Below are 24,896 nucleotides of genomic sequence, written 5' to 3' on the forward strand. Positions count from 1 at the left end.
ATGGGAACTTTTCCAACAAGGAGTACTGCTAAGAAGGGTAAAAAGTTTTATCCAACTAAGGAGAAAAAGTGTAGTGAAATAGCAATAGAATACTTTCAGAGGAGATTTTAAAAGTATATGCCAAAGGAAAGAGTTTGGTTTTTAAAAATACTTTCTCTAAATAATATTGATAACTCAGATACTTACATCTTCTATTTCAGTAAAATTTAAAGAAATGGCTCTATTTCTTTTTCAGATGTTATTTTTAAGAATTAATGCAAGTTATAAACTCCACTTGAAAAAGCAATTATCTCACTTAAATGTGATAAATGATGGAGGACCTCAAAATGGGTATGTTTTTTTTCTTTTAAACATTTTTACAATATACTCCTATATCAAATTGTTTTAATGATCAGTTTTGATTCTTTATGCCATCCTTTTCTACTATAATCATATTGGAGACCAAAGCTGTAAAATCAGCAAGCTTTTGTGGGTTTTTTTTTCCCCTGTAGAAACGATCTCTGTTTCTATCTACCTATCTAAAAGTGGTTTATACATGGACAATTACTTACCCGACCTTATATATGTTTTGAGGCAGTGTGAGTTAGTGGCACTTCCTTAGATACCCAGTACCCTATTTAAACAGGATTCAAAGTTCTACTTAGTAGCTGTGTGACCATGTGAATGTCACTTAACCTCTGTGCCAGATTTATAAAATAACAAGGATGAAGTCTGTCTTAATTCCTTCACAAGGTTATGAAAAGTAAGTATATGTATATATTTTATTGTAAGCTATTGATAAAATTGTATATATTACTGTTAAAATAGCATAGTACATAAAAGAGAAAATGTAGGATTTAGAATCTGAAAACTTGGGTTAAGTTCTAGTTCTGTCACTTACTAGCTGTATAACTTTGGCCAAATCACTCACTTTCCCTCAGCTTAGGTTTTTTAGATTTGAAAATAGGGATGATGATAAAAGTTTCCTTAACAGGATTTTTGTGAAGACTAATATAGATAAAGATATGGGGAAGAGATTTTACAAAATTTTAAGCACCAATCATTTAGTTACATTTTAATATCAGTTCCTTGGTGTGTTAGAGTTTTTAGGAATAAAATTTTATTCCCTGTTAAAGGAATTTCAGCCTTAAATTTCAAACTTATAAGGACAAATGGCAAATGAAAAAATGTATGTTGGGATCAGAAGTTGGCCCTGCCATTTAAAAAGTACAGTGAATCGATTTTGCAAAAGGCTATGTGAAAGCTTCATTCTGCTGAATCTGTTAGCCAGGCTGAATTTAAGAGTTTTACGCAAGAATGATACTGTCTCTTTTTACCTGATTCTTCTTTTTCTTTTTAAAGAATTATTTGCTTTCAAAAATTTCAAAGCCATGAAACAGTTAAAGGACAATGATGAACACTGAATACCTCTTACCTAGATTTATCAACTATTAAAATTCTGCCACATTCTTCCTGCCACTCTTGCTCCTTCTCCCTCCTACCCCATACCTCCTCTTTTTGCCAAACATCCAAGAGTAGGCTGCAGTCATCATAACTTTAACCCCTAAATACTTTGACATGTGTCTCTAGAAACAAGGACATTTTTACACAATCATGATACCTGAACCCCACCTAAGAAATCAACATTAATTTAATAGCATTAAACGTACATAGAGTCAAATATTTTCAGCAAGAACATCATGTGGGTGACACTGTGTATATCTCTCACTTGATGTCAGATGATACAAATGGTACATACATAAGGGACCTGCTATTGAATGTTCTGCTCCTGAAGAGATGATAGCATATTAGAAACTTAGTGACTCTTGATAAAGATGTATACTGTACTATAAAGAGGCTGTTCAATAAAAGCTAATAATATTTTTAAGGCCTACCCCCCTCATACCCTTTTACTTTTATCCCCATAACTAAATCTGGGTTGGTTAGTTGGCTTTTGCAGACCAGTAGTTGTGAAGCATCCAAGCTAACTTGTTAGCTATTGTTTTCTTTCTTAATATAGCTATTTGGGGGTCAGTCTGACCTTAGAGATCCTCACTGTCACCTACTAACAGAAACTCATCATTTGTAAGTCAGTTCATGTGTTTGTAAGATGCCTGAAGATTAACCTCTTCTCTTTAGCCAAGGACATACACTGCCCGCTTAAAAGGAATTTTTGTTTCTGAAATTGCTCTAAAAATGTAGCTTTTCTTTTGACTTTTTTTGAGGCGAAATTCATGTAACATAAAATTAACCATTTTAAAGTGAATAATTCAGTGGCATTTATTGTCTTCACAATGATGCATAACCACCACCTCTATCTAGTTCCAAACATTTCACTACAGATTTTCACTACTCCAAACGTTTTCACTACTGCTTCTTATTTCTCCCTCTCCCAGCCCTGTACTTTTTTTTTTTCTTTTTCTTTGAGATGTAGTATGGCTTGTTGCCCAGTCTGGAGTGCAGCGGTGTGATCTTGGCTCACTGCAGACTCCACCTCCCAGCTTCAAGGAATTCTTTTGCCTCAGCCTCCGAGTAGCTGGGATTACAGGCACATGCCACCATGCCTGGCTAATTTTTTGTATTTTTAGTAGAGACAGGGTTTCACCATGTTGGCCAGGCTGGTCTCAAACTCCTGACCTCAAACTCAGGTGATCTGCCCACCTCGGCCTCCCAAAGTGCTGGGAGTAAATGTGTGAGCCACTGTGCCCAGTCCAGCCCTGTCCTATACTTTTTAATGTGATTTTTCCCCTCTATTTTAAGATATTTTTAAAAAAGAGACATACAGAGAATAATAAACTATATTTCTAATACCCAGAATTGATCAACAATCATTTTCACTTGAAAAAAAATGTTTATTGTATTTTTAAAATGGCATTCAAAAAACTACATTCCAAATGAAGCTGAAGTACACCTTTGCACCCCAACTGCAGTCCCATTCCCTTTTTCTCCCAGTCTTTAGGCAACATTTCCAGTGAATTTAGTCTATATTCTTTTAGTCTATTTATTATACCTAGGTTTATGAAAAATATGTAGTACTGTTTTGTAAATTTACTTATATGGTATATTGCATATATGCAGCTTGCTTTCTTGCTTTGTACTAGGCATTTTTACTGATTTATCTTTGTTGATACATGGAAGTAGTCTATTTTTGACTGCTGTGTAATATTCCATCACATCAAACAACTTTTCTTTTTTTTTTTTTTTTTTTTTTGAGAGAGGGTCTCCTGGTCACCCAGGCTGGAGGGCAGTGGTGTGATCATGGCTCACTGCAGCCTCAACCTCAGTGGCTCAAGCAGTCCTCCCACCATAGACTCCCCAGTAGCTGGGATTACCAGCATGTGCCACCACACCCAGCTAGTTAAAAAAATTTTTTTTTGTAGACATAAGGTCTTGCTCTGTTGCTCAGGCTGGTCTCAAATTCCTGAGCTCAGGTGAACCTCCTGCCTCAGCCTCCCCAAGTGCTGGGATTACAGGGATGAGCCACTGCTTCTCGCCATGAATCAGCCATATGTAAATTAAACATTTCCCCTAGTGATAAATTGCTGTTATTACTTTTTTCCATTACAACCATGCCATACTGAAGATCCTCATACATGTCTAAGGACCATGCCTTCAGGGCATACACCTATAGGTGAATTGGAGTTAATACACATTTTCATATTGCTAGGTATTAAAAGTGGCTGTACCAAGTTAATGCTCCCACATTAGTGGAGTAGTTTGTGAGAATTTCTGATCCCGCATCTTGCCAACATTTGCTGCTAGATTTCTTAGTTGTTGCCAGTCGGATGGGGAATTGTTTTGATTTGCATTTTCCTGAGGTTTACCATTTTTTCACAGTTTATTGGTTATTCAGATGTTTTTGTCTGTGACTTCTTATTCATGTTCTTTCCTGTTTCTCTTTGGTTTTTAAAGAAACATCTAGTAGCCCATATATACATGAATACCAGCCTGTATTTAATGCCTTAGATGGCACTTAACAAACCTAGCCTGCGTTTCCCTTGAGTTACTCTTTTAGTCAACACACCTATACTCCAGCACTAACCAATCAAAAACATTTTAGATTAACCTGTTGTTTTCTCTGTATTTTAATTCATACTGTTTTAAGATAAATCTGATTTTCTTGGGCTGAAATTATAATGAAACTGACTCCAACATGCATTGGTTTATTCATTTTCTAAATATTTATTATTGAAATACAGCATTAAATGACCTTCTTGTTGATAGCAGGAATCCTGCTAAGAGAAATATGTTGACATTTGGACACTAGGAAATCTGAATTTTAGATGATACTCTAGCAGCTAGGATAGAATTCTGACTCAGTGAGCACTGTTACTTTAATTATCTAATAGAAAGTTTGAGATTTAAAAATAATTTTCTCTCCATTATTTAGGTTGGTCACAGCAGATGTAGCTTTTTACACTGGAAATCTTCAAGCCTTAAAAGGCCTTAAAGATTTGGACCTAAATATGGCCGAAATTTGGGAACAGAAGAGGTGATATCATACTGGAAAACTGGGTAGTTCATCTGACCATGGGATGTGTTTGTCATGAAGAAAATCTGGATGCCTGTGATTTGAGAATTCAACCTGAAACATAAAGTGAACTGGGGTGGGGGATGGGAAAAAGGAAAGTATCAGTGTTGGGAAAGTAGATTCAGTGGGATCTACAAGGAAGTCATTCTTGTGCATCCTACAGTGAGGAGTAACTGATCAGGTGTCTATGACATTTTTCATTCTCTCTGGAAACAGACTCAGGTTTCTTTGGACCAAATCCAAAAGAACACATAGCTGTAACACAGCTGTAGTTGACTAGAATGCTCTGTATACTTTATATTAAAAAATGCTCTGCATTTCTTCCAGTGCAATGAAATTCATATGGTGTCCCACCTTATTTAATGATGGTACAATTTAAAATCTTAGTCAAACTCTGTAGAAAGTTTTCTCTATGAAAGTAAAGCTGTTTAAAAAATTATTTTTTTACAGATCTTTCTATAAAAAATAAACATCTTTTGATTGCTTGGATTTAGGAACTCAATTTTTGTTTTAGTGACCAATGTCAAGTTTCAGGCTTTGTGTGTTGCATATGAATATTTCTACTACCACCGTGTGTCAACTGGGTAAAGTCTTCCAGAGCTGTCTAAATACCTGAAAGACTGATTAGAAGTAATACTTAAAAGAATAAGACACTAGCATCTATTTATGCAACTAATTTAAATACTTTTCAGAAATGGTATATAAAAGGTTACAGTTTAATATCTGTATTTTTATAAAAGTATCTATGAAGGGTTGGGGTGGTTTTTTTCTTTTTATTTCTAGCAGAGGTAAGAATCTGTATTCATATAATCTGCCTACTTTTGAGTTCTCATTTTAACATTTAGATAACATATGAAGTATGGCCCCCCTTGAATCCTTGTTTTTAGGTCACTTTGGATGTGTATACAAATGAAGACCAGGGAGAAACAGAACTTTTAAAATATAGCCTGCTGTGTTGGGGCCAGAAATAAGGTGACAAGACTTTTATAATACCTACCTTCAAAATTAGAATCAGCAGCACTCTACAAATGAAAGTGCCTGTGCCTCACCTCACACCAAGAATCTTGCCTAACTCTGTCAGAGTGCCTAATATCCTGTGGTGATTATGTACAATGAAACAGACTTATTTTGTGCTCTTCAGTTTCTTAAAAGGAAAGCTTGTTTTCTTTCCTTTATCATTAAAGAGGTATGTCATTGGTTCTTAAACTGTCTAAAATAAAGCTGTAAAAAATTACCAGACTTTAAAAGGTAACTTTTTTAAAAAATGGTATATAGTGAACTTTTAAAAAAGCAGCCTACTCAAAACAAGTATGGATGAATTTAAAGAAAAGGCATAAATTCAACTACCAGGAGACCTGATAGCAAAGATTATTAATGATCATTTTTCAGTGATTATAAACAAGCTTCAAGAAATGAAGCTTAAGGGGAAGGGAACTTTTTATGAAGCTATACCCCCTACCTCACTTATAGAAGAGTACAAGGATGTGAAAGAAATGCCTTCCCTTTGCCCACCCCTGTCAGCTAGGAAAATAAATGCCACTTTGTTTCAATAAATGGAGAGTTTGTGGAAAGCATGGCAGGCATCCCAGCTTTAGAACTAGATGAAAGGTATTAAATACCTTCAGTTTAATTACTATGGAAAGAATGGTATAATTAACATTCTTAGAAATGCCAAAAATTACTCTCTAGGTAACTAGCCAGTGAATACTTAAATATTCCAAGTGCAGATCTTCCAACTATATAGCAGTTGTTTGTTTAGCAAGAATAAACCATTTTATTTCATCATTTCATAGTTAGCATTATAAAAAGTACAAGTGTACACAAGTATTGCTTCACTGCTTTATTTTTGAAATCACAAGCATCAGAGTGACCATCGTTGAGGCTTCTGCTCAAAGAGTTGCCCCAGTTTTAAGATTAAACAATATTGCACTTTAAGATGAACTAACTTTTGGGATCCTCTTCAGAGAAGGAAAGTATTGCTCCATCTGTGCTTTTCTTAGACTAAAAAGCATACTGCAGAAAACTCTACTTTAAAAATCAACACTGCAGGGTACAGTAACATAGCAAAGTACCTGCTTATTTTAGAATCCTAGAGAACATTTCATTGTAAGAAACTAGCCCATTATTAAAGTGTCCACAGTATTTTTCATTTCAGTGGTCCAAGATGCGAAGGTTCCCAGATACAATCTTGTTCTCTAATACTGCTCCAGGTGGGATGTCAATTCTGTCACCATGATTTGCAATAATGATAACAGTTCCCTAAGTGACAGAGAAAACAAAATACAAGAGTGTACTTGCAACTACAACTGAGATGCAATTTGATAATCTTATAATGATCAAGTTTATGTAGAACTCTGTACAGTGGAGTAACTGTATTTATAAACAATATTAAACATGAAAAACAACAGTTAAGGAACATTGTAATGTGTCCTTCTGTAACAATCCCGGGAGTAGTTCTAGGTTCTCTGCCTCCTTGTCAGAGGTGGTACTCAGTGTGGGAAGTCGACCCGGTACCACAGCATGTACAGCTCCCGCTTTTGAAGGCCTACTTGCGAGGCCACCAGCATTAGCCAAACTTCATAAAGAAATTAAAAGGTGCTTGGTTTATATTTACACATAGGGCTTTTGCTGTTGTTTTTATAACAGTTTACTGATAAGATTTTTCATGTCTTAAGTCTTGAGGCAGTCTGTCTCAGCAATAAAATTCAATATACATATTTGCTTTTTCAGGATCTTCATTTAAGTAAGTAGCTTTAATGGGAAGAGTACATGAAATCTAGGAGATTTTTAAAAAATTATATGATTTGGAAAAAGCTATTGTCTCTTTAGTTGTGAGCTTTAATACTTATATACCCCTATTTGCTTCCAATTTCTTAAATGAGGCTGGAATGATACTCAGTACCCAAGTACTACAGTAATGTAAATGAATATTCTTACAGTGATAACATTCCTTTAATGAGTATATTCAGTACAAATGAGGTTTTTTTTTCTTTTATTCAAATAATCATCTTTAAGAAGCTAATGCTAATAGTGATCCTATTTTAAAAATTCTCATTTCAGTTAAAATAGTGCCAGCTTAAATACTACTGTAATTAAGACTAACCAAATATTCCTTAAAGTAAATGTAAATTTATGACTAGAAAATGAGACTTATTTTGTAAAGCTGTAAGAAATACAATTTTCATTGTAACAATATACCTTTAAGGAAACATTCTTTCCAAATGTCACATCTCCTGAAACTGTGAGGTGATCCAATTCAAGCATATCTGGTATACTTTCAAATCTTCTTAGATAATCTTGAACCTTACAGAAAAGTAGAAACATAAAAACTGTCTGAAATGGGTTCACAGAAAGACAGGAAAAACATTAACAAGAAAGTTTAACTAAAGTGTAAAAACATTTTATGGCCAAGCTCAGGTCCTCTATGGGAAGCATCTATTTATTAAGCACTCATATGCTAGACGCTGTGCCGGAGAGACAGGAGCTATGAATATTGTTACTATACCAAGCAATGTACAATATAGTTGAGCAGATCAGGCTTAAAAAAAAAAAAGATAACCAACATGCCAAGAGCCAGATGAGTAGTTTACACAATTTGAATTTAACTGAAAAAAGAGATCATGCATTTGAAGCAGGCTAGACTGAAACTGGGCTTTAGGGGATATGTGGGATTCTGAAAAATTAGAGCACATTTTAGGAAAAGCAACAGTACAAACTATTATAAATTATCACTATGTTTGTCTTTTTATTTCCTTAGATTTGCAAGCATTAGAGATTGTCCTATTTCAGTTAAAATAGTGCCAGCTATTACCTATTTTGCTGGGAAAGTAGGAGCAATCAGAAAACTTTCACTGGTTTCTATCCACCACCACCACCTTGCCCCCACCTCTGCCTTCCTGGTACTGGAATTGTGCATCAGATCCCTTCTTAAGGCCCATCAAGTGTTGTTTCAGGAATTCTCCCTCTTCAGTGCTTTTTCCCTCCTGACTGCATTAAAATTTTCATTAATGTATAAACATCCTCCCATTTAAAAAAAAAAAAACAAAACCTCGAATCCTATGTTGCTTTTCACCTATAGCCCCATTTATCTGTTTTTCTTTAAGGCAAAACTCTTGAGTGAGATTTCTGCATTCATATCTCCAATTCCTCCTTTTTCATTCTCTTAAATCCATGCCTGTGAGGCTCCCTAACCTCCATACTGATAAATCTAATAGTAAATTCTCATCTTACTTGAATCAGCAGCAGCAGCATTTGACAAATAATTCCCACTTTCTTGAAGTATTTTCTTCATTTGACTTTGAGGATACATGCATTCATAGTTTTCTACTTAATTCCTCATCTGCATTCTACACATCCACAGCAGGTGGCACCAGACCACACCCAGGACTAAAATAGAGTTGGATGGCAGAGCAGGACCACACAGTCCAACCACAAAGGCTCAGTGTCACATTTCAGTAATCATGTGATTAAATTTTTTGGATTTCACTTAGGCTAGGGTGGAGTTTTTTTTTGTTTTTGTTTTGAGACAGTTTCACTCTTGTTACCCAGGCTGGAGTAGGGTGGAGTTTTACAGCAGGTCCACCGATGGTGCTGTTTTGTTCAGTGTTATTTTGTTATAATGTTAATGAGAGGGAAAAAAAATTCCCAGCCAGGGCTACTGTCTGTGTGGAGTTTGCACATTCTCCCCACATCTGTATGGGTTTTCTCCAGCTATTCTGGTTTCTTCCACATCCCAAAAACGTGCATGTTAGGTGAACTGGCATGTCTACATGGTCCCAGTATGAGTGTGGATGTGTATGAGTGTGCCCTGAGATGGGATGGTGGCCTTTCCAGGGTTGCCTCCAGCCTTGTGCCTTGAGCTGCCGGGATAAGCTCTGGTCAACCCATGACCTTGAACTGGAATAAGTGAGTCAAGAATTATCTTGTTCTTACTAATGTATGCATAGCTCACATTTATTTCAATGTTTAATAGTGTTTTGGTTTTTATTTTAAAATTTGGTGATATTTTTGTGACCAGAAATAAACTGTAGGAACTGAACTCCTGTTTATATCACTTAGTCTATGGTAAAATTGTTATACATTGTTTTGCTTAATGTGGCTGTTTCCAAGAACATACTGATGACAGTGAGGACTAACTGTACTTGCTACTTCACCTGCCTACAACACTTTTTGCAATAGATACCCATTTATCAGACCCAATCAACTTCTCAATGAGGCTGCCTGTGGCCACACAATGTAAAATCACACAATCCCCTCCCCACCTGAGGCACTCCCTATTCTCCCTTCACGCTTTATGTTTCTCCATAGCATTTTCCACCACTTGGCATACCATACATTTACTTACTTATCATCCTTTCCCCACTAGAATGTCAATTCCATGAAGACAAAGATAAGTCTGTTTTGTTTGCTGCTAAATCCCTAGCACCTAGAACACACTGCCCAGCACATGGTAGGGGCTCAATAAGTATTTAAGCCAGAATTAACCTTTTCCCACTGATGAAAGCAGTATCAGTCTTAGAAGAGACATATAAAATGCCCTGAAATTTAAAGATTATTTTCTACTCCCCATGGCAATCATGTTTCAAAGGTGAGGTAAATCTTTATCTTCTATGGTAAATTCCCTTTAAAAGTTATCAAAGACAGAGGAATACAACAGTTCAGCAGTAGAGACGGTAATTAGTCTCCAATTCACATATATGTCATATCTTTATAATTACACATTTAAGAAATATGAACTTACATATCTTTATAGTTACATACCTTTGTAAAAGAACTGCCTAATTTAACCAACGGCACTGTAGGAAATTCCCGCTTTTCACTCATTGTCAGAGATCCTGCATTAAGGCTATAGAGGTTTGACATCACCAGCAAGAGATCTGATGTGGTTTTGACAGGCAGAAAACGGCTCCTTGGCACATTAATACCTAGAGAATTCTCAAAACTTTTGATGGCAGCCCCTACTGCAGTTTCTAACTGAATGACATTCAGGCCTCCATCCAAAGTCTGTAAGAAATTAGGGGTGGGGGAGTAGAGAACAGATGTTTTAAGCACCTACAAATCAGTTTCTTGTAGGTTAATATTTGGGAAGTGATTTCAGAGATCCATTGATGGGAAAAATTTTTTCTTTTTTTTTTGAGATGGAGTCTTGCTCTCTCACCCAGGCTGGAGTCCAGTGGCACGATCTCGGCTCACTGCAGCCTCTGCCTCCTGGGTTCAAGCAATTCTTATGCCTCAGCTTCCCGAGTAGCTGGGATTACAGGCATGTATCACCATGCCCAGCTAATTTTTTTTGGTATTTTTAATAGAGATGGGGTTTCACTATGTTGGCCAGGCTGGTCTTAAACTCCTGGCCTCAGTGATCTGCTGGCCTTGGCCTTCCAAAGTGCTGGGATTACAGGTATAAGCCACCGCACGTGGCGAGAAAAAGAATTCTGAGAACTGACATTTATCAAACATCTATCATATGTCAAATTCTTATAGTCTTAAAACTCTTCTGTTCAGTAGTATCACTTCCATTTTATGAGAAACAACCATAGGTTCAGAAAACTCATGCAAAGTACTGATGGCCAAATGACCTATGAGTGTCAGAGCAACAAGGAAAATGTAGGTTCTCTATTTTGAAGCCCAGTGTTTTTGCCACTACCACAATGCAGGGTCAAATAAGGGGCACCATAACTTGGCACACTAGAGGGGTGACAGCAGATTCTGGAAGACAGGGCTAGGAACTAGAGAGTCTGAAAAGGCAAAAGGGAGTGACCAATAGAATAGATGGGGCAGAGGGAGTGGGCAGTGGGGTCTTGTGTAGCCTACTATGACCTTAGGAACCAGGAAGCTTAATGGGCAACAACCTTGGCTTACCTTTGCATTCACAATGATTTCCATGTCAATGGCATTCTGCTCCTGCAGTCTTTTAACTGCTCCAAGAGAAATCCATAGGTTGTTTGTGTTAAATATTTTGAACTTTGATACAGACTTGAACTCATCAACATGTGCTTTTGGCACTTGAGCAATTTCCACCAGTCTCAGTTTGCCTTCATATTGAGTGAGTGTCCCGCCCTAGAAAGGCAGAAAATAGTGAGTGACTCCACATCTGTCCCAAGTGCATTTTTTTATAAGTACAAAGATAGTGATAATATAAAAAATATATAAATACATTAGGTAGAAAGAGTAAATTTTTATAAAAGGGACAATGAAATAACATTTAAATGCCCAACTACAAGAATATTAAAGGTTTCGACAACTTTATTGAAAAGTTTCACATATTTCAGATTTTTGCCATCAATATATATGAAATTATTTTAATTAAAATTACTGATGAAGCTTATCCAAAAAAATAAAGATGATTTTGATACTATTTATTCTGGATTTATGATATATACTATTATGTCAAACAGAACGGAAAGTATTCCCCATATCATCTCACTCTTTCTTATGACACCAAGTGGTTAAATGTGTTGCTTAAAATAGAAACTTTCAAATAAAAAAAGGTTTTAACTTTGTAACTTATGAAATGTGAAAACATGAAGCCCTAAACTGCTTCCTCTCACTATTTACCTTTACATCAGCACGTGTTTTATTTGTGACTTCCATGACAAATTCACAGCGTTTTCCATTGGGTGGGTTCATTAGATGATTAAGAATATACAGGTCCACTGTGGCGCCCAGATTATCTATGTTAGACACAAAAATATACTCTTTGCCTTCTCCTATGAAGGTATCAAGCAAACCAGAGTTGTAGAAACTGGCGTAAATATCACCATGACCTGGAGGGTACCAAGCTTCTGTATTTTCCCCTGAGTAAGACACGTCCTTTGCTACAGGAAGTAAAGATTCCTTATTAATCCTCGGGTACCTTAAAAAAAAAAAGTTTGTTTTCAATATTGACCCTGTAGAGCATTTCAGACCTTTAAATAAAATAATGCATTAAAGTTAAATAAAATCTCACTTCAGAGTCTATCAATAAGCTAATTTTATAAGTGAATCCATCTAAGAAAATCTGTCAGTATCTGTGTTGTCTGAAATCTGTTTTCTAGATGGTGATAGCTGCTGCAAAAACAAGTCTCTGTGGTCATACAGATGAAAGGACCCATCATATTTCAAAGATATTAATATGTTTTATGAGTCTCCAAGAGGAAGGATATATCAAGTAAATTTTCTCAAACTTACTTGGTTGTGGGATTGTTCTTTTTCCCTGAAAACCTATCTGAGAAAAACTGCCCATTCTTACAAATGGATATATTCAGGGGTGGATCTCTTTCCTTCCCTGAAAATAAGCACCAGGTTAGCATTCTAAGATGTCTGCTTCCCACTGCTAGTGAAAACACAGGTAAAGCTGGTGATAGGGCAAGAGGAAAACAGGAGCTAGCATTGCAACAGACTGAAGACCAGAAAATAAAGGCGAAACATCTGTGGTGTAAAAGAAAAAAAAAGTAACCATGGGAAATAGATCTTAAAAACAACCAAACAAACTAATGGTACAACTTTAGAAATGTCCCTTCTTTTTTATTATTATTTTATTTTTGAGATAGGGTCTTACTCTGTTGCCTAGGCTGGAGTGCAGTAGCACAAACATGTTTAACTACAGTTTCGACCTCTTGGGTTCAAGTGATCCTCCCACCTCAGCATCCCACATAGCTGGGGCTACAAGTGCATACCACCAATGCTCAGCTAATTAAAAAAAATTTTTTTTGTAGAGACGAGATCTCATTATGTTGCCCAGGCTGATTCCAAACTCCTGGGCTCAAGCAATCCTCTCTTGGCCTTCCAAAGTGTTGGAATTACAAGCATGAGCCATCATACCCAGCCTAGAAATGTCCCTTCTGTACAAGTTCATGTGGACTGATGTCCATCCCTTAAATGGAAGCCTTATTTCTCCAGTTTCCTGGCCTTTAGTCACAATTCATCATCTACATTTCCTTTTTACTCAATATTCCTCAAATATTTTCTCTAGAATTTATTAAATTACCCCAAGCCCATTAGGACGTTGAAGAAATTCCTTTCCATAGGAAAGAAGGTTATCAATAATATAGGAATGTAAAAAGATTTTCACAAACCCACTTGGAGACCAAATATGCCCTCAGAAAGCAAAGGCTTAAGCTATCCCCAAATATTCTGGACATAGAACAGACTCTCAAGCAGACTGAATTTTAAGAACTGGAAGTTAGAAAACAAGAATGATTATAACAATCACATTATCAACAAATGCTTAGCTTTTAAGGGCATCAACCACTTGTGACCATCAATATTTAGTACCTGTACATCTTGAGACTGTTACGTTATAAACAAGATCAGTCCTTTCCCAGGAGGACACCCAGAATCAAATTTTTACTCATTGTACCTGCTTTGATTAAAAGTGTAGATTTTCACACGACAATGATTGTACTTCTGTAGTATTTTTTTGGTATCTTCATCCGTGTTAAAAGAGTTCATTAAAACAAGAGGAACATCTGTATTGTAGGTTTTATTCAAATGCTAGGGAGGAAGATGAAAATTAAATTACCCAGACTTACTTTTGCTCAAAAATGCAAAATTAATTCTTAATAGTTAAATCACAAATGTCTAAAATATCATCTGTATGTAGCCAAATATACAGATTTGACATAAAACTGCTCAGCATGAGTCAGACATTTTGCAAAAGCAATTCACCATGTACTTGCTCATTAAATCACCACCCTCTGAGACAGAAATTACTGTCTGCATTTTATGGATGACTAAACTAAAACCCAGATAGGTGGTGGGTCTGGCAGTGGCAGAGGCAGGACGCCCCACTTCCCCACCCCAGGCAGTTTAAGTCTGGAGCTTATGTACAGCCACAGTGCTCTGTGGCCTTACTGGGTAGGCAAGTGCTGATTAAGCATTTACTCTATGTTAACAACTCTGTAGGGATGAAAGTACAAATGTGACAAAGACATGGCTCCCTACTCTCAAGATTTATCAGTCAAAAATTCTGAATCACACCCCAACAGAGATCTTTTGAATCTCAGAAGAGGTAAGAGGCAACACAAAATGTGAGGAAAACAGGGTCTTAGAAGTCACACTGCCTATGATAAAATTTTAGTTCTGCACTTACTAACCAGCTTTGGAACCTTGGGCAAGTAACCAACCAACCTCCTTGTGCTTTGGTTTCCTCATTGGTAAAATGGGATAACAGTACTTACCTCACAGAGTTGTTGAGAGGAACAAATGAATAAATTCATACAAAGAGTTCAGAATAATACTTGGTGGTCAATAAATGCTGAATAAATAAATGTTAACCACTGCTACAACTAGTGTTAGGATTGTAGTTGCCAGCACCATTCTATGTAATAGGGATAAGGAGATGGAAAAGATAAGGTCACTGCCCCAGAAGAGCCTGTGGTGTATGATTAATGACTTTGTCATAAGAAAGAAGCCAAGAACAGTTCTTAGCATCCATGGCATGCAGCCAAATACACAATATCCTCCCCACCTTCCCAAAAGGGGTTAATAAAGCGAGATCATCCCAGCTTGGATGAAGGCTGCCACTAGAAAGAAAGTGCATAAAGGGGCAGGGAGACAAAAGAGAATCTCAACAGACCCAAAGATTTCAACATTTAAACAACCACAAATGCTAAAAAGTCTTTACATAACCTTAAGGATTTGCCCTTAGGAGCACTAAACTTCTTTTTTTTTTTAATTATACTTTAAGTTCTGAGATACATGTGCAGATGGTGCAGGTTTGTTACATAGGTAAACACGTGCCATGGTGGTTTGCTGCACCCATCAACCCATCATCTACATTAGGTATTTCTCCTAATGCTATCCCTTCCGTAGCCCCCGACCACCTGACAGGTCCCCAATATGTGATGTTCCCCTCCCTCCCTGTGTCCATGTGTTCTCATTGTTCAACTCCCACTCATGAGTAAGAACATATGGTGTTTGGTTTTCTGTTCCTGTGTTAGTTGAAAATGATGGTTTCCAGCTTCATTTATGTCCCTGCAAAGGACATGAACTCATCCTTTTTATGGCTGCATAGTATTCCACAGTGTATATGTGCCACATTTTCTTTATCTAGTCTATCACTGATGGGCATTTGGGTTTGAGGAACATCAACCTTTTTTTCCACCAATAAAGAGACTAATAAAGATAGCAAGCTCTTTGGTTCGCCGAAATTCCATCTGCTATCTTTTATAATATATCATTTATAACTTAAAAATAAAAACTATTTTAGTATCTCATGAGAAAGGCTAAATGTTACTCACTTCAATTTGCTGAACAGTCAGATCCAGAAAGGTATTCTCATTCCTCACACCAATAAGACTTTTAGGGCCTTTGCAGCCCATGCTGGTTCCCAAACCACCATTAAGTTTCACCACCACTAGTTTGTTCAACACAGAAGATATATTATCAGGCAAGCCCCTGGCCTTTATCTTTTCATAGGGTTGAATCTGAAAGAAAACATCATAGGAGTAATTCAAAGAGCTTTATGGGAGGTTAAAGCATATCAATCCCAGGGTTATATCCATGCTTCCATAAAGTTTTGGTTTCTGTGTGGAAAGTTTTCATCAACTTTTCTTTAATGTCATAGACACTTCTGGTTCAAAATCAAATACATAACAGGCAACTTCCCTTGGAAACAATAGTTCAGTGGATCACTTACAATGGAATATAAGAAGGGGGAAAAAGTTCTAGCCCCCATATACTGGCTGGCTGGTAAGAACATCCAGATCTCTTAGAGTATCTTCAAACACTCAGAATTCCTAATTTGCATCAACATAGCAAATAAGATACATAAAACTCAAGTCTAAATACTTCTGGTGCACTATGGCTCTACTTCAATTCTGGACAACTATATATAAAATTATACATTATTACTTCTACCACAGGAGGCAAACACCAAAACACACTTGTTCCTTGCCATTCTCCTCTATTCAATCATAAGTTTGCCCTTCACATGAAGGTAGCATAGACTTTTTGTCAAACTTCTAGGTAGGCACAAAGCCGGAATTCCTTCCTCAAGAACTTAACTTTCAGATATCACTATATAAAAGCCAATACTGGAAAATTAAGTGTCATCACTATTCTAAAAATGCCCTGGAAGGAAGGGAAAGGGCAAGAGGTAGGGCTGAAGAAAATCCCAACTCAATCTCCTCCCTAGCATCCTCATCTATTTCTGTGAGCAGAGGGCCTTAATCTATAATTTCTCCCTTATAGGAAAAAAACATTGACACAACTTACAGCAGGGGCCCAAATTATTTTCTTCAAAACAGAGGCACAACAAGCAAGTCTAAACAACTTATAGTAAAAAGGAAACCATTCACAAAGTTCACAATGTATTTTCTATCCATTTATATGACATGTTTGCTGTTATTTTGCTTTAGTGAAATAGGTCCTCAAATTGACTCTTCAGTTACATCATGGTATAGGATAGCTAACACATAATGGACTGAAAAAAATAAAATTACTCCATTAGTGCTTTGTGGAGGTTAGCTGTTACTTGCTCTGCTATTGTAGCGGTGTGTGTGTGTGTGTGTGTGTGTGTGAGAGAGAGAGAGAGAGAGAGAGAGAGAGAGAGAGTGCACGAGCGAGAGATGGGTAGGTATGACTGGGAAAGAACTTGACAGGCTCACACTCCAGTGATCTAAGCCTATGGAGGCAAAAATTTTTTTATGCTTGGTCAGACAAACATATATACATATGTCATATGTAGCCTCCTGTTGACAAAATTCTTGTTAACAGCTTTCCACATAAAAACTAGTCTGTGGCTCTTATTTCTTCTATCCTGCAATATACTATGTTAACTGCCAAGTGCAGATAAATATACTTTCTCATTTGGTGTAAATACAGAGGAACATGAAGCACTCTTCTCCAAGGCTCTCTATCTGTTATTGCTCCAATCATCACTAATTCTCAATTATTTCCTCATGTGGTCAGACTGTCAATCTTCCTGGTAAGTGCTGCTAAGTAGACTTCTAAAGCCATTCATATTCACAAACCAAAGTAAGCAAGGGTTACAGAAAAGCTAAGAGGAGGGGACAGGCCTGTGGGCACTCCAAGGGGTGCCACATCAATACTGGGATGTGAAATGACAAAGAAAAGGAGAGAGGCTGTAAAGAATGCAGACCACACTGATCACTCCCCATGCAGCACATGGTTCAGGTGAGGACAATGCAGGGCTGATAACAACTTGGCCCCCCAACACACACACACACACACACACACACACACACACACACACCCCACCCCGCAGAGTTGACAATCCTTGAAGGATGTTTTGATTTGACTCTACTGTCATGACCATCATTTGTTCAGCATTTCAAAAAAACTGGTAATATTGCTTAGGAAAGAAAAAGTTCCAATTTAAGTGCCACACTGTTAGAAAAATAAGAGATGACAGAACAGAACCTTTGTCACCCTGATATAACAGAGTAGCTTATAATCTTTTATAGCCCAGCAACTTAAAGCAACCAGTCAGTAAGAGAAATAGGCTAGATGTGGTAGCACCTCTAATCCCAGCAATCTGGGAGGCCAAGGCCGGTGGATTGCTTGAGCCTAGGGGTTCAAGACCAGTCTGGGCAACATGGTTAAACCCTGTCCCTACAAAAAATACAAAAAATTAGCCAGGTACGGTGGCACATGCTTGTAGTCCCAGCTACCCAGGAGACTGAGGTGGGAGATCACCTGAGCCCAGGTGGTCAAGGCTAAAGTAAGTTGTAATCATGCCACTGTACTCCACAGAATGAGACCCTGTAAAAAGAAGAGAAGAAGAGGGAGGGTGGGAGGGAGGGGGGGGGAGAAGGGGAAGGGAGGGGGAGAAGGGGAGGGTAGAGGAAGGGAGGGGAGAGGAGGGGATGGGAAGAGAGAGGAGGAAAGGAAAAGGAAAAGGAAAGAAAAGCCACTGTGATACAATGGCTGTAAGTAGTCTATTAATAGTTTAGAAGAATTTCTTGGGCACATTATGTTTACTCAAAAGAGTCAGGAAACAGGACCAAACCAATTATTTTCTAATTATTTTATAAAAGACAAGAATTTCCATTTAGCAGTTATTTTTCACTTGCTAGCAAGAATCTAATATTTACAGAGGTCTCACAAGGATATGAAAATCAGCTGAAAAATCACCAAAAATTGCTAGTTTATGCATTCATTTTAGGTAAAATTGTTAATTCAGCAATAGTCTTACCTGTTTATGTTTTGACTATACTTTTAAAAAAAAAAAAGAGTACACAGAAGCAATTTTCCTTTACATGGTAGGACAGGCCTGACTTCCAATTTTACTTAAATTTTTTAATTGTGACATCAGATACATAAAAGTTTATAAAATATACATATACAGTTGAAAGAATAACATTTTAAAAAAAGGAACACTGCCATGTATCTGTCCCTAATCACACTCCTCTTCTACCTTTAAGGGTAACCATCATCTGGACTTTTATTCTATACTTTACCACCTATGTGTTTAACAGTACTTTATTCCATTTTGTCTCAAAACTTTTAAATAAATTAAATCGTATTAGAAAGTATGACCCATTTTGTCATTACAATATCAGGAATTCGAACAAGACATATCATTGCGTTTGTTATTGATATCTGAACATTCTATTTCAAATAAACGTAAATAAGTTGAAAAACAGAATGACAATAAACATAAAACTCAGCACATTAGACAGAGATCTTTAGGAAAATATTCCCTTTTTGAGGGAACAAATATTTATACAAATTTAAATAATAATGCCAGGCAGAAAAGTCTAAATTAGATTACATCTTAATTCTAATCTTTACAGAAATGTATGGTATACTAATATTCGTAGCATTAAACAAAGTGAGCTTTAGGAATCATGTTTAATTTTTAGCTATTTAATTTGATTTAGGACATGAGTTATCAAGAAAAAGTGCTAACAGGAACTGTTTTTTGTTTTTTTTTTGAGACAGAGTCTAGCTCTGTTGCCCAGGCTGAGTGCTGTGGCGTGATCTCAGCATACTGTACTTTCCACCTCCCGGGTTCAAGCAATTCTCTTGCCTCAGCCTCCCGAGTAACTGGGACTACAGGTGCACGCTACCACATCTGGTTAATATTTTTTTTGTATTTTTAGTAGAGACAAGGTTTCACCATATTGGTCAGGCTGGTCTTAAATTCCTGATCTCGTGATCCGCCCACCTTGGCCTCCCAAAGTGCTGGGATTACAGGTTTAAGTCACTGTACCTGGCCCTATGGGAACTTTTGTTTACTGCCTGTGAAAATGAATTAAAAACTGAATGTCAACCTTGCCTTAAAATTTCACCAGGAAAAAAAGAAATTCCAAATCATATGTATTCATGCTAAATAAGCTTTGATCCACACACCATAAATAATAGAAAGTTTTGACTGGGCACAGAGGCTCACATCTATAATTCCAGCACTTTGGGAGTCTGAAGCAAGAGGATTGCTTAAGCCCAAGAGTTTGAGAACAGCTTGGGCAATAAACTGAGACTTTGTCTGTATAAAAAGTGTTAAAATTACCCAAGCATGGTGGTGCAGGCCTGTAGTCCCAGGTACTTGGGAAGCCAAGGTGAGAGGATTGCTTGAGGCTGAGAGGCTACACAAATATATGAAAAGCACATGAAAATGATTTATATAGACTGCCAACCTTTTTAAGTAGAAAAAAACAAAGGATCCTTAGTATATGCCCAAGTTCTGAGTCCTAGGTACAAAGTTCTTTATAGAAACATGTTACTGGAAAGCTTTATTATAAATTTTAGTTACTGAAATTAAATGTGCTGCTTTTCTTTCCTGTATTTAGTCATGGAGACATAGTCAAAGCCTTTCTTATGTGTGAATACACAACACAACGATCAACTCAACAATGCTAAAAACATGATAACTGATTGAAGAAATATTTACAGAATGAAAAATAATAAAGATAAAAGTGTTATGGCAATTATCAATGACAAATAGCATGAGAGAATGATTTAGGAATCACCAACATTCAGTGTTTCACTCACACTTTTCACCTACTGGCTATGAGCTGAGAGATGGTGGGCCGCTCTAATCATTCTGCTTCAAAGACAAGCCATCAGAGAACATTTGCTTATACAAGATGTTCACACAAGATGGAATGGCAATTATTACATTTTATATAGGCTACTTGTACAAAAAGATAGTCCCAAAATTAAAATCAACAAAACCAACATAGCAGGACTTACTAACAACAGTTCAATTGCCAGAACCTGCTAAGAAGTAACCAACTCATGTGTCCTAAGCATGCAAAGACTTCTTACAAGATAAAGCTGTGAAGATCTTCCCCTCATTCTGCTCTAGAGAAGATGTAAAAATTTATGTTTATGCAGTGAAACTGATATTCAGAGACACACTTGTCATGACAGCCATTACCCATCACCAAATTTCCAGATCCAAAATCTAAGATTTCAAATGATTGTGTGAAGGATCAAGGGTATGCTAAAATATTTTAAAAAACACACAAAATAAGGTAATATAAATGAGAAAGTATTCAAAATTATCTCAACATGCACAAAACTTCAGTTTGTGAGGTAAACTTGAAAGAAATGGTATCACTGCCATAGAGTAATAAAATTTACAAGCTCAGGATACTGAAAGGACAGAGGTTCACTTCAGTTAGTTACTATGAGAAAGGAAGGAAAACTTGACAGCATGGCAGCTACATCATAATCAGCACATCTAATACTAGCAAAAATAGTTGGAAAATATCTTGCTTCTTCAAAACCCTCGGTTGACCAAAGTAAGTGCATTTACTATTATAGATGTGCATTATGATGGCCACAAAAGCAATCTACCAGATAACCATGCTGAGGAGTTACTGTTCTTGAACTGTAGTATCAACATTTTAAAGCCTGGTTACTAAATTTCTAAATAGAACTGTAACAACTGCAATTTTTTTTGTTATCCCAAAAACTTTTTCTATGATGGTGATATAGATTCTCAGCCTCATATTGATTTTAACGCTAGGTCACTTGGCCTTCAGCCAAAAGCTATATTAAATATTCTTCTAGTTTTAACTCAAATCTCCCCAAAGTTGGCATCTTAAGAAACTGAGTTTGAATTTGAAATGTAATTCTGAATACTCTTCAAATATTTGGTGTAAAATAGAATGAGCTGATCCATGGACAACATTAAGAATTCAAAAACCAAGTTAATAAAGACTTTTGGGAACAAACCCTGGCAACTCACAATACAAAGACTTACTTACCACTCAAATAAGTGCCAGATTTCTCTGTGATCTCATATTTATAACCTTGTATGCTAAGTTGTGGGGGCAGAGAGTCGTCCCACAGATGTCAAGGAACCATGGTTCTTTATGTGATGCTTTCAGTAATACCTTGTCTTGCTATATCTAACCCTTAAAAGCAGGTAATTAAATGTAGGTCCTGCTGAGGAATTTTTGTTAACCACAGAGGACTCTCAGAGTAACTGTGGAAAGGAAAGGAAGAAGTAACAAGGTAGGGAGAAATGTTTAAAGTGGTCAAGATAACGTTACTATTGGAAGCCTCCAGGGGAGGTCTTTCACTGATGTTTCCTGACATACCCAGCCCCTACCACCACCACCACCCCTCAGCAGACACACAGGTGTGTACAAAGTCATTTGATTCCAAGAAGTCAGGACACTTTTTCTCTAAAGCTTATTACATGTTACATTTGGTGGGAAACACAGCTTTCCATTACATAAATCACCCTATATCAGCAGAGGTACTCTCTCTTGGTGACACTGTCCACACCCTCTACCAGGCACGTAAACAAGCAGTCCCACAGAGCTTGGTTTAATTCAACAAGCCAATGGAATATGTGTTAGAAAGTTGCTTAGCAACAGCTGCAGCTGAAGTCATACTGGACACACCTAGTCACAGAAACAGTTTCAGGTCTGCCTTCCACTTTCCCTACTTAGCTCCCTGAGAAGAAAGCACAAAGACATTTACTCAAGCAAAGATGGCTAGTGTTCAGAGACAACATAGAGTTTCACACAGTTGGATACAGCCTCGATGTTACTCTGACTGAATCACTTTAGTCAGTCACTAGTGCGATCTTTGTGCTTTCAATCCTAATCACCTTGTTTCTCTTTTCCCAAACATGAATAAAATTCAGTGTTCTAAGACTTCTACTGCAACTAAACAGACAGGAGGAAAAACCCCTCAGTTGAGGTGGGGCAAACCCCATGAGGCTCCTGGCAAAAGATCCAGAGGAGGCCACACCACTCATGTTTTCTCACTGGTAGAAAAGAATGGGCCAAATAGCTAATATCCTCTGGGGAATAAGTGAAAATAATTGGCAATCTACTAAAGAACATGCTCTAAACAACATTCAGCCCTCTAGGATGTCAATCTAGTTTTTCTGCAGAAAGTAGAAAGAGATGTTTAAAAAGATCTTTTTAAAACTAGCTACCATGATCTGTATCTTGCCAAGTTTGTTCACAACTTAGTTTTCAGTTAGAAAAAAAGCCAAATTCATCACACAGTCATAGACACACTGTTCCCATTAGTAACAGGATAACCCAGTTCTTGGTAGCATATTTGTGCTATTCCTGGAGACACTGCCAAACACCCAAAGCAAGCTAACAGTACCTGCCCTGTTATGCTTTACAAGGGTATGATTATTGCAATCTGAAAGACTTTTTTTCAACAAAAGCAAGTTTGCCTGTAGGAAAATGAGCTGTGTAAACAGTTAAGCAAATTAGGAATGCCACTCCATATGTACAGAAAGTGTTCCAAGAACACTGGCTAATTCACTAAACCCTTACTGCACAGGGTTTGTGTGCCAATTTCTGTGCTAGTCACTTTCATGTATTGTCTATTTCACATTTCTAAAGGTAATAACCAAAATCTAGATCATTTGAAAGATCCTACAAATTTACTTAATAACAGAAAAGTCATACCTAGAATAATGTGTTTGTCCAGTTGTGTTGCTATAAAGGAATCCCTGAGGTTGGGCAGTTTATAAAGAAAAGAGGTTTATTTGGTGCATAGTTCTGCAAGCTGTATAAGAAAGAAGCGTGGTGTCAAAAACCGCTTCTGGTGAGTGGCTCCAGAATCTTCCACTCATAGCAGAAGTCAGAAGGGAGCTGGTATATAGAGATCACATGGGAAGCAAGAGAAAAGGGAAGAAGGTGCCAGGCTTTTCTTTTTTCTTAAACAATCAGTTCTCACTATAACTAATGGAGCAAGAACCCATTCATTACCACAAGGACAGCACCAAACCATTCATGAGGAATCCGTCCCCATGACCCAAACACCTCCCACTTTGCTAAAATGCTAAATCCTATCAATAACACAGTACTTCTTACCTGTGCTGTCATATACATCTGACACAACAGACTATTCCCTAAACTTTGAAGTGCTCTAGTCCCCTTGACTTATGAAACACCATACTCTATTTTCTTCCTCTTTCTGCCTGCCCCTCGAAAATCTCAATCTAAGTAGACCTCCTTTTCTATGCAATCAGCTTCAATTACTCCTTTCTCCATGGCACTATGACATACTTCTGTCTGCTAAGACAGAAGCCTGCTCATATGTGATCAATGACCAAGTCTGTTAGTCTCATGACCTGTTACTACAGTGGTCTCTATAGTCCCTTACCTCTTTCCAACCCACCCTCCATCTCTCAGGTGGTGATCTTTTAAAAAATAAATTTGAGCACGTTTCCCTCCTTATTGCATCATTCACAAAATAAAGCACTGGCATGGCATGGCAGAGATTATCAGCTGCCTACCCAAACATCATTTTTTCTCCTTTCACTTTAGAACCCTGACTTTCAGCTGGGCACACTACCATCCAGAATAAAAGACTACATTTCCAGCCTCTATTTGGGCCAAAGTTCTGGTCAATATAATTAACTAGAAGTGAATTAAAAGATTTCCAGGAAGTCTCTGTGAAAGGGCAGGGACTAGGCCATCTTCCTTCTTCCTGCTGTTTGGACTATAGGCATGATGACTAGTGTTCATTCTGGTGGCCATCTAGACCAAGAGGAGGTAACTCTAAGAATGGCAGAGCAGCAAGACAGAGAAGCCCAAGTTTCTGATGACCACCCACTGCCTTACTAACTCTGGATTGCCTCTCTCCAGATCTACTGTGTTATTTTGGGTTTCTCTATTCTATGTAGCTGTATCTAATCCTAACTGGAAGATAGAATTTACAAAATCCTTAATGATTTGACCTTTTTTACTTTCCACTCATTCTTCTCCTAATCCCCCTAACATGCTGCTCCAGGAACATAGAACATTGGATATTCTAACATACCACATCTCTTGCTTTGTAAGGCCTTGCACTTTTTCCCCTCACACAACTTCTCTTCACAAACTACTTTCTCTTTCTCCTCCACATCTCGGCTAAGACCAGTGATTCACTAGCTTTATGAGCCATCAGGTACTTGTGAAGATAAAAAATTAATGGACCCTCTTTCAGACAAGTTCACCACATCCAAAAAAAC

The 24,896-nt window shown here is 37.3% G+C and overlaps 2 protein-coding genes across 17 annotated transcripts in view; one reads left to right on the forward strand and one right to left on the reverse strand.

Annotated features, from left to right (window-relative positions):
- The window catches only part of VPS54 (VPS54 subunit of GARP complex), a 99,227-nt gene extending 94,228 nt beyond the window's left edge, over window positions 1-4,999 (forward strand). For all 6 annotated transcript variants that reach the window (XM_035272432.3, XM_078349192.1, XM_035272433.3 and 3 more), the window contains 2 exons: window positions 236-330; window positions 4,370-4,999. In XM_035272432.3, the coding sequence (XP_035128323.1) occupies window positions 236-330; window positions 4,370-4,475 (201 nt within the window). In that variant the 3' untranslated portion in view covers window positions 4,476-4,999. The remainder of the gene's footprint in view (window positions 1-235; window positions 331-4,369) is intronic.
- Window positions 5,000-6,337: 1,338 nt separating this feature from the next.
- The window catches only part of UGP2 (UDP-glucose pyrophosphorylase 2), a 57,783-nt gene continuing 39,224 nt past the window's right edge, over window positions 6,338-24,896 (reverse strand). For all 11 annotated transcript variants that reach the window (XM_078349197.1, XM_078349195.1, XM_078349193.1 and 8 more), the window contains 7 exons: window positions 15,730-15,915; window positions 13,848-13,981; window positions 12,065-12,362; window positions 11,369-11,566; window positions 10,271-10,513; window positions 7,709-7,813; window positions 6,338-6,769 (listed from right to left, as the gene is read on the reverse strand). In XM_078349197.1, coding sequence (XP_078205323.1) covers window positions 6,662-6,769; window positions 7,709-7,813; window positions 10,271-10,513; window positions 11,369-11,566; window positions 12,065-12,362; window positions 13,848-13,981; window positions 15,730-15,810 — 1,167 coding nt within the window. In that variant the 5' untranslated portion in view covers window positions 15,811-15,915 and the 3' untranslated portion in view covers window positions 6,338-6,661. The remainder of the gene's footprint in view (window positions 6,770-7,708; window positions 7,814-10,270; window positions 10,514-11,368; window positions 11,567-12,064; window positions 12,363-13,847; window positions 13,982-15,729; window positions 15,916-24,896) is intronic.

This window comes from Callithrix jacchus, chromosome 14, assembly GCF_049354715.1.
Source record: "Callithrix jacchus isolate 240 chromosome 14, calJac240_pri, whole genome shotgun sequence".
Classification (NCBI taxonomy): domain Eukaryota; kingdom Metazoa; phylum Chordata; class Mammalia; order Primates; family Cebidae; genus Callithrix; species Callithrix jacchus.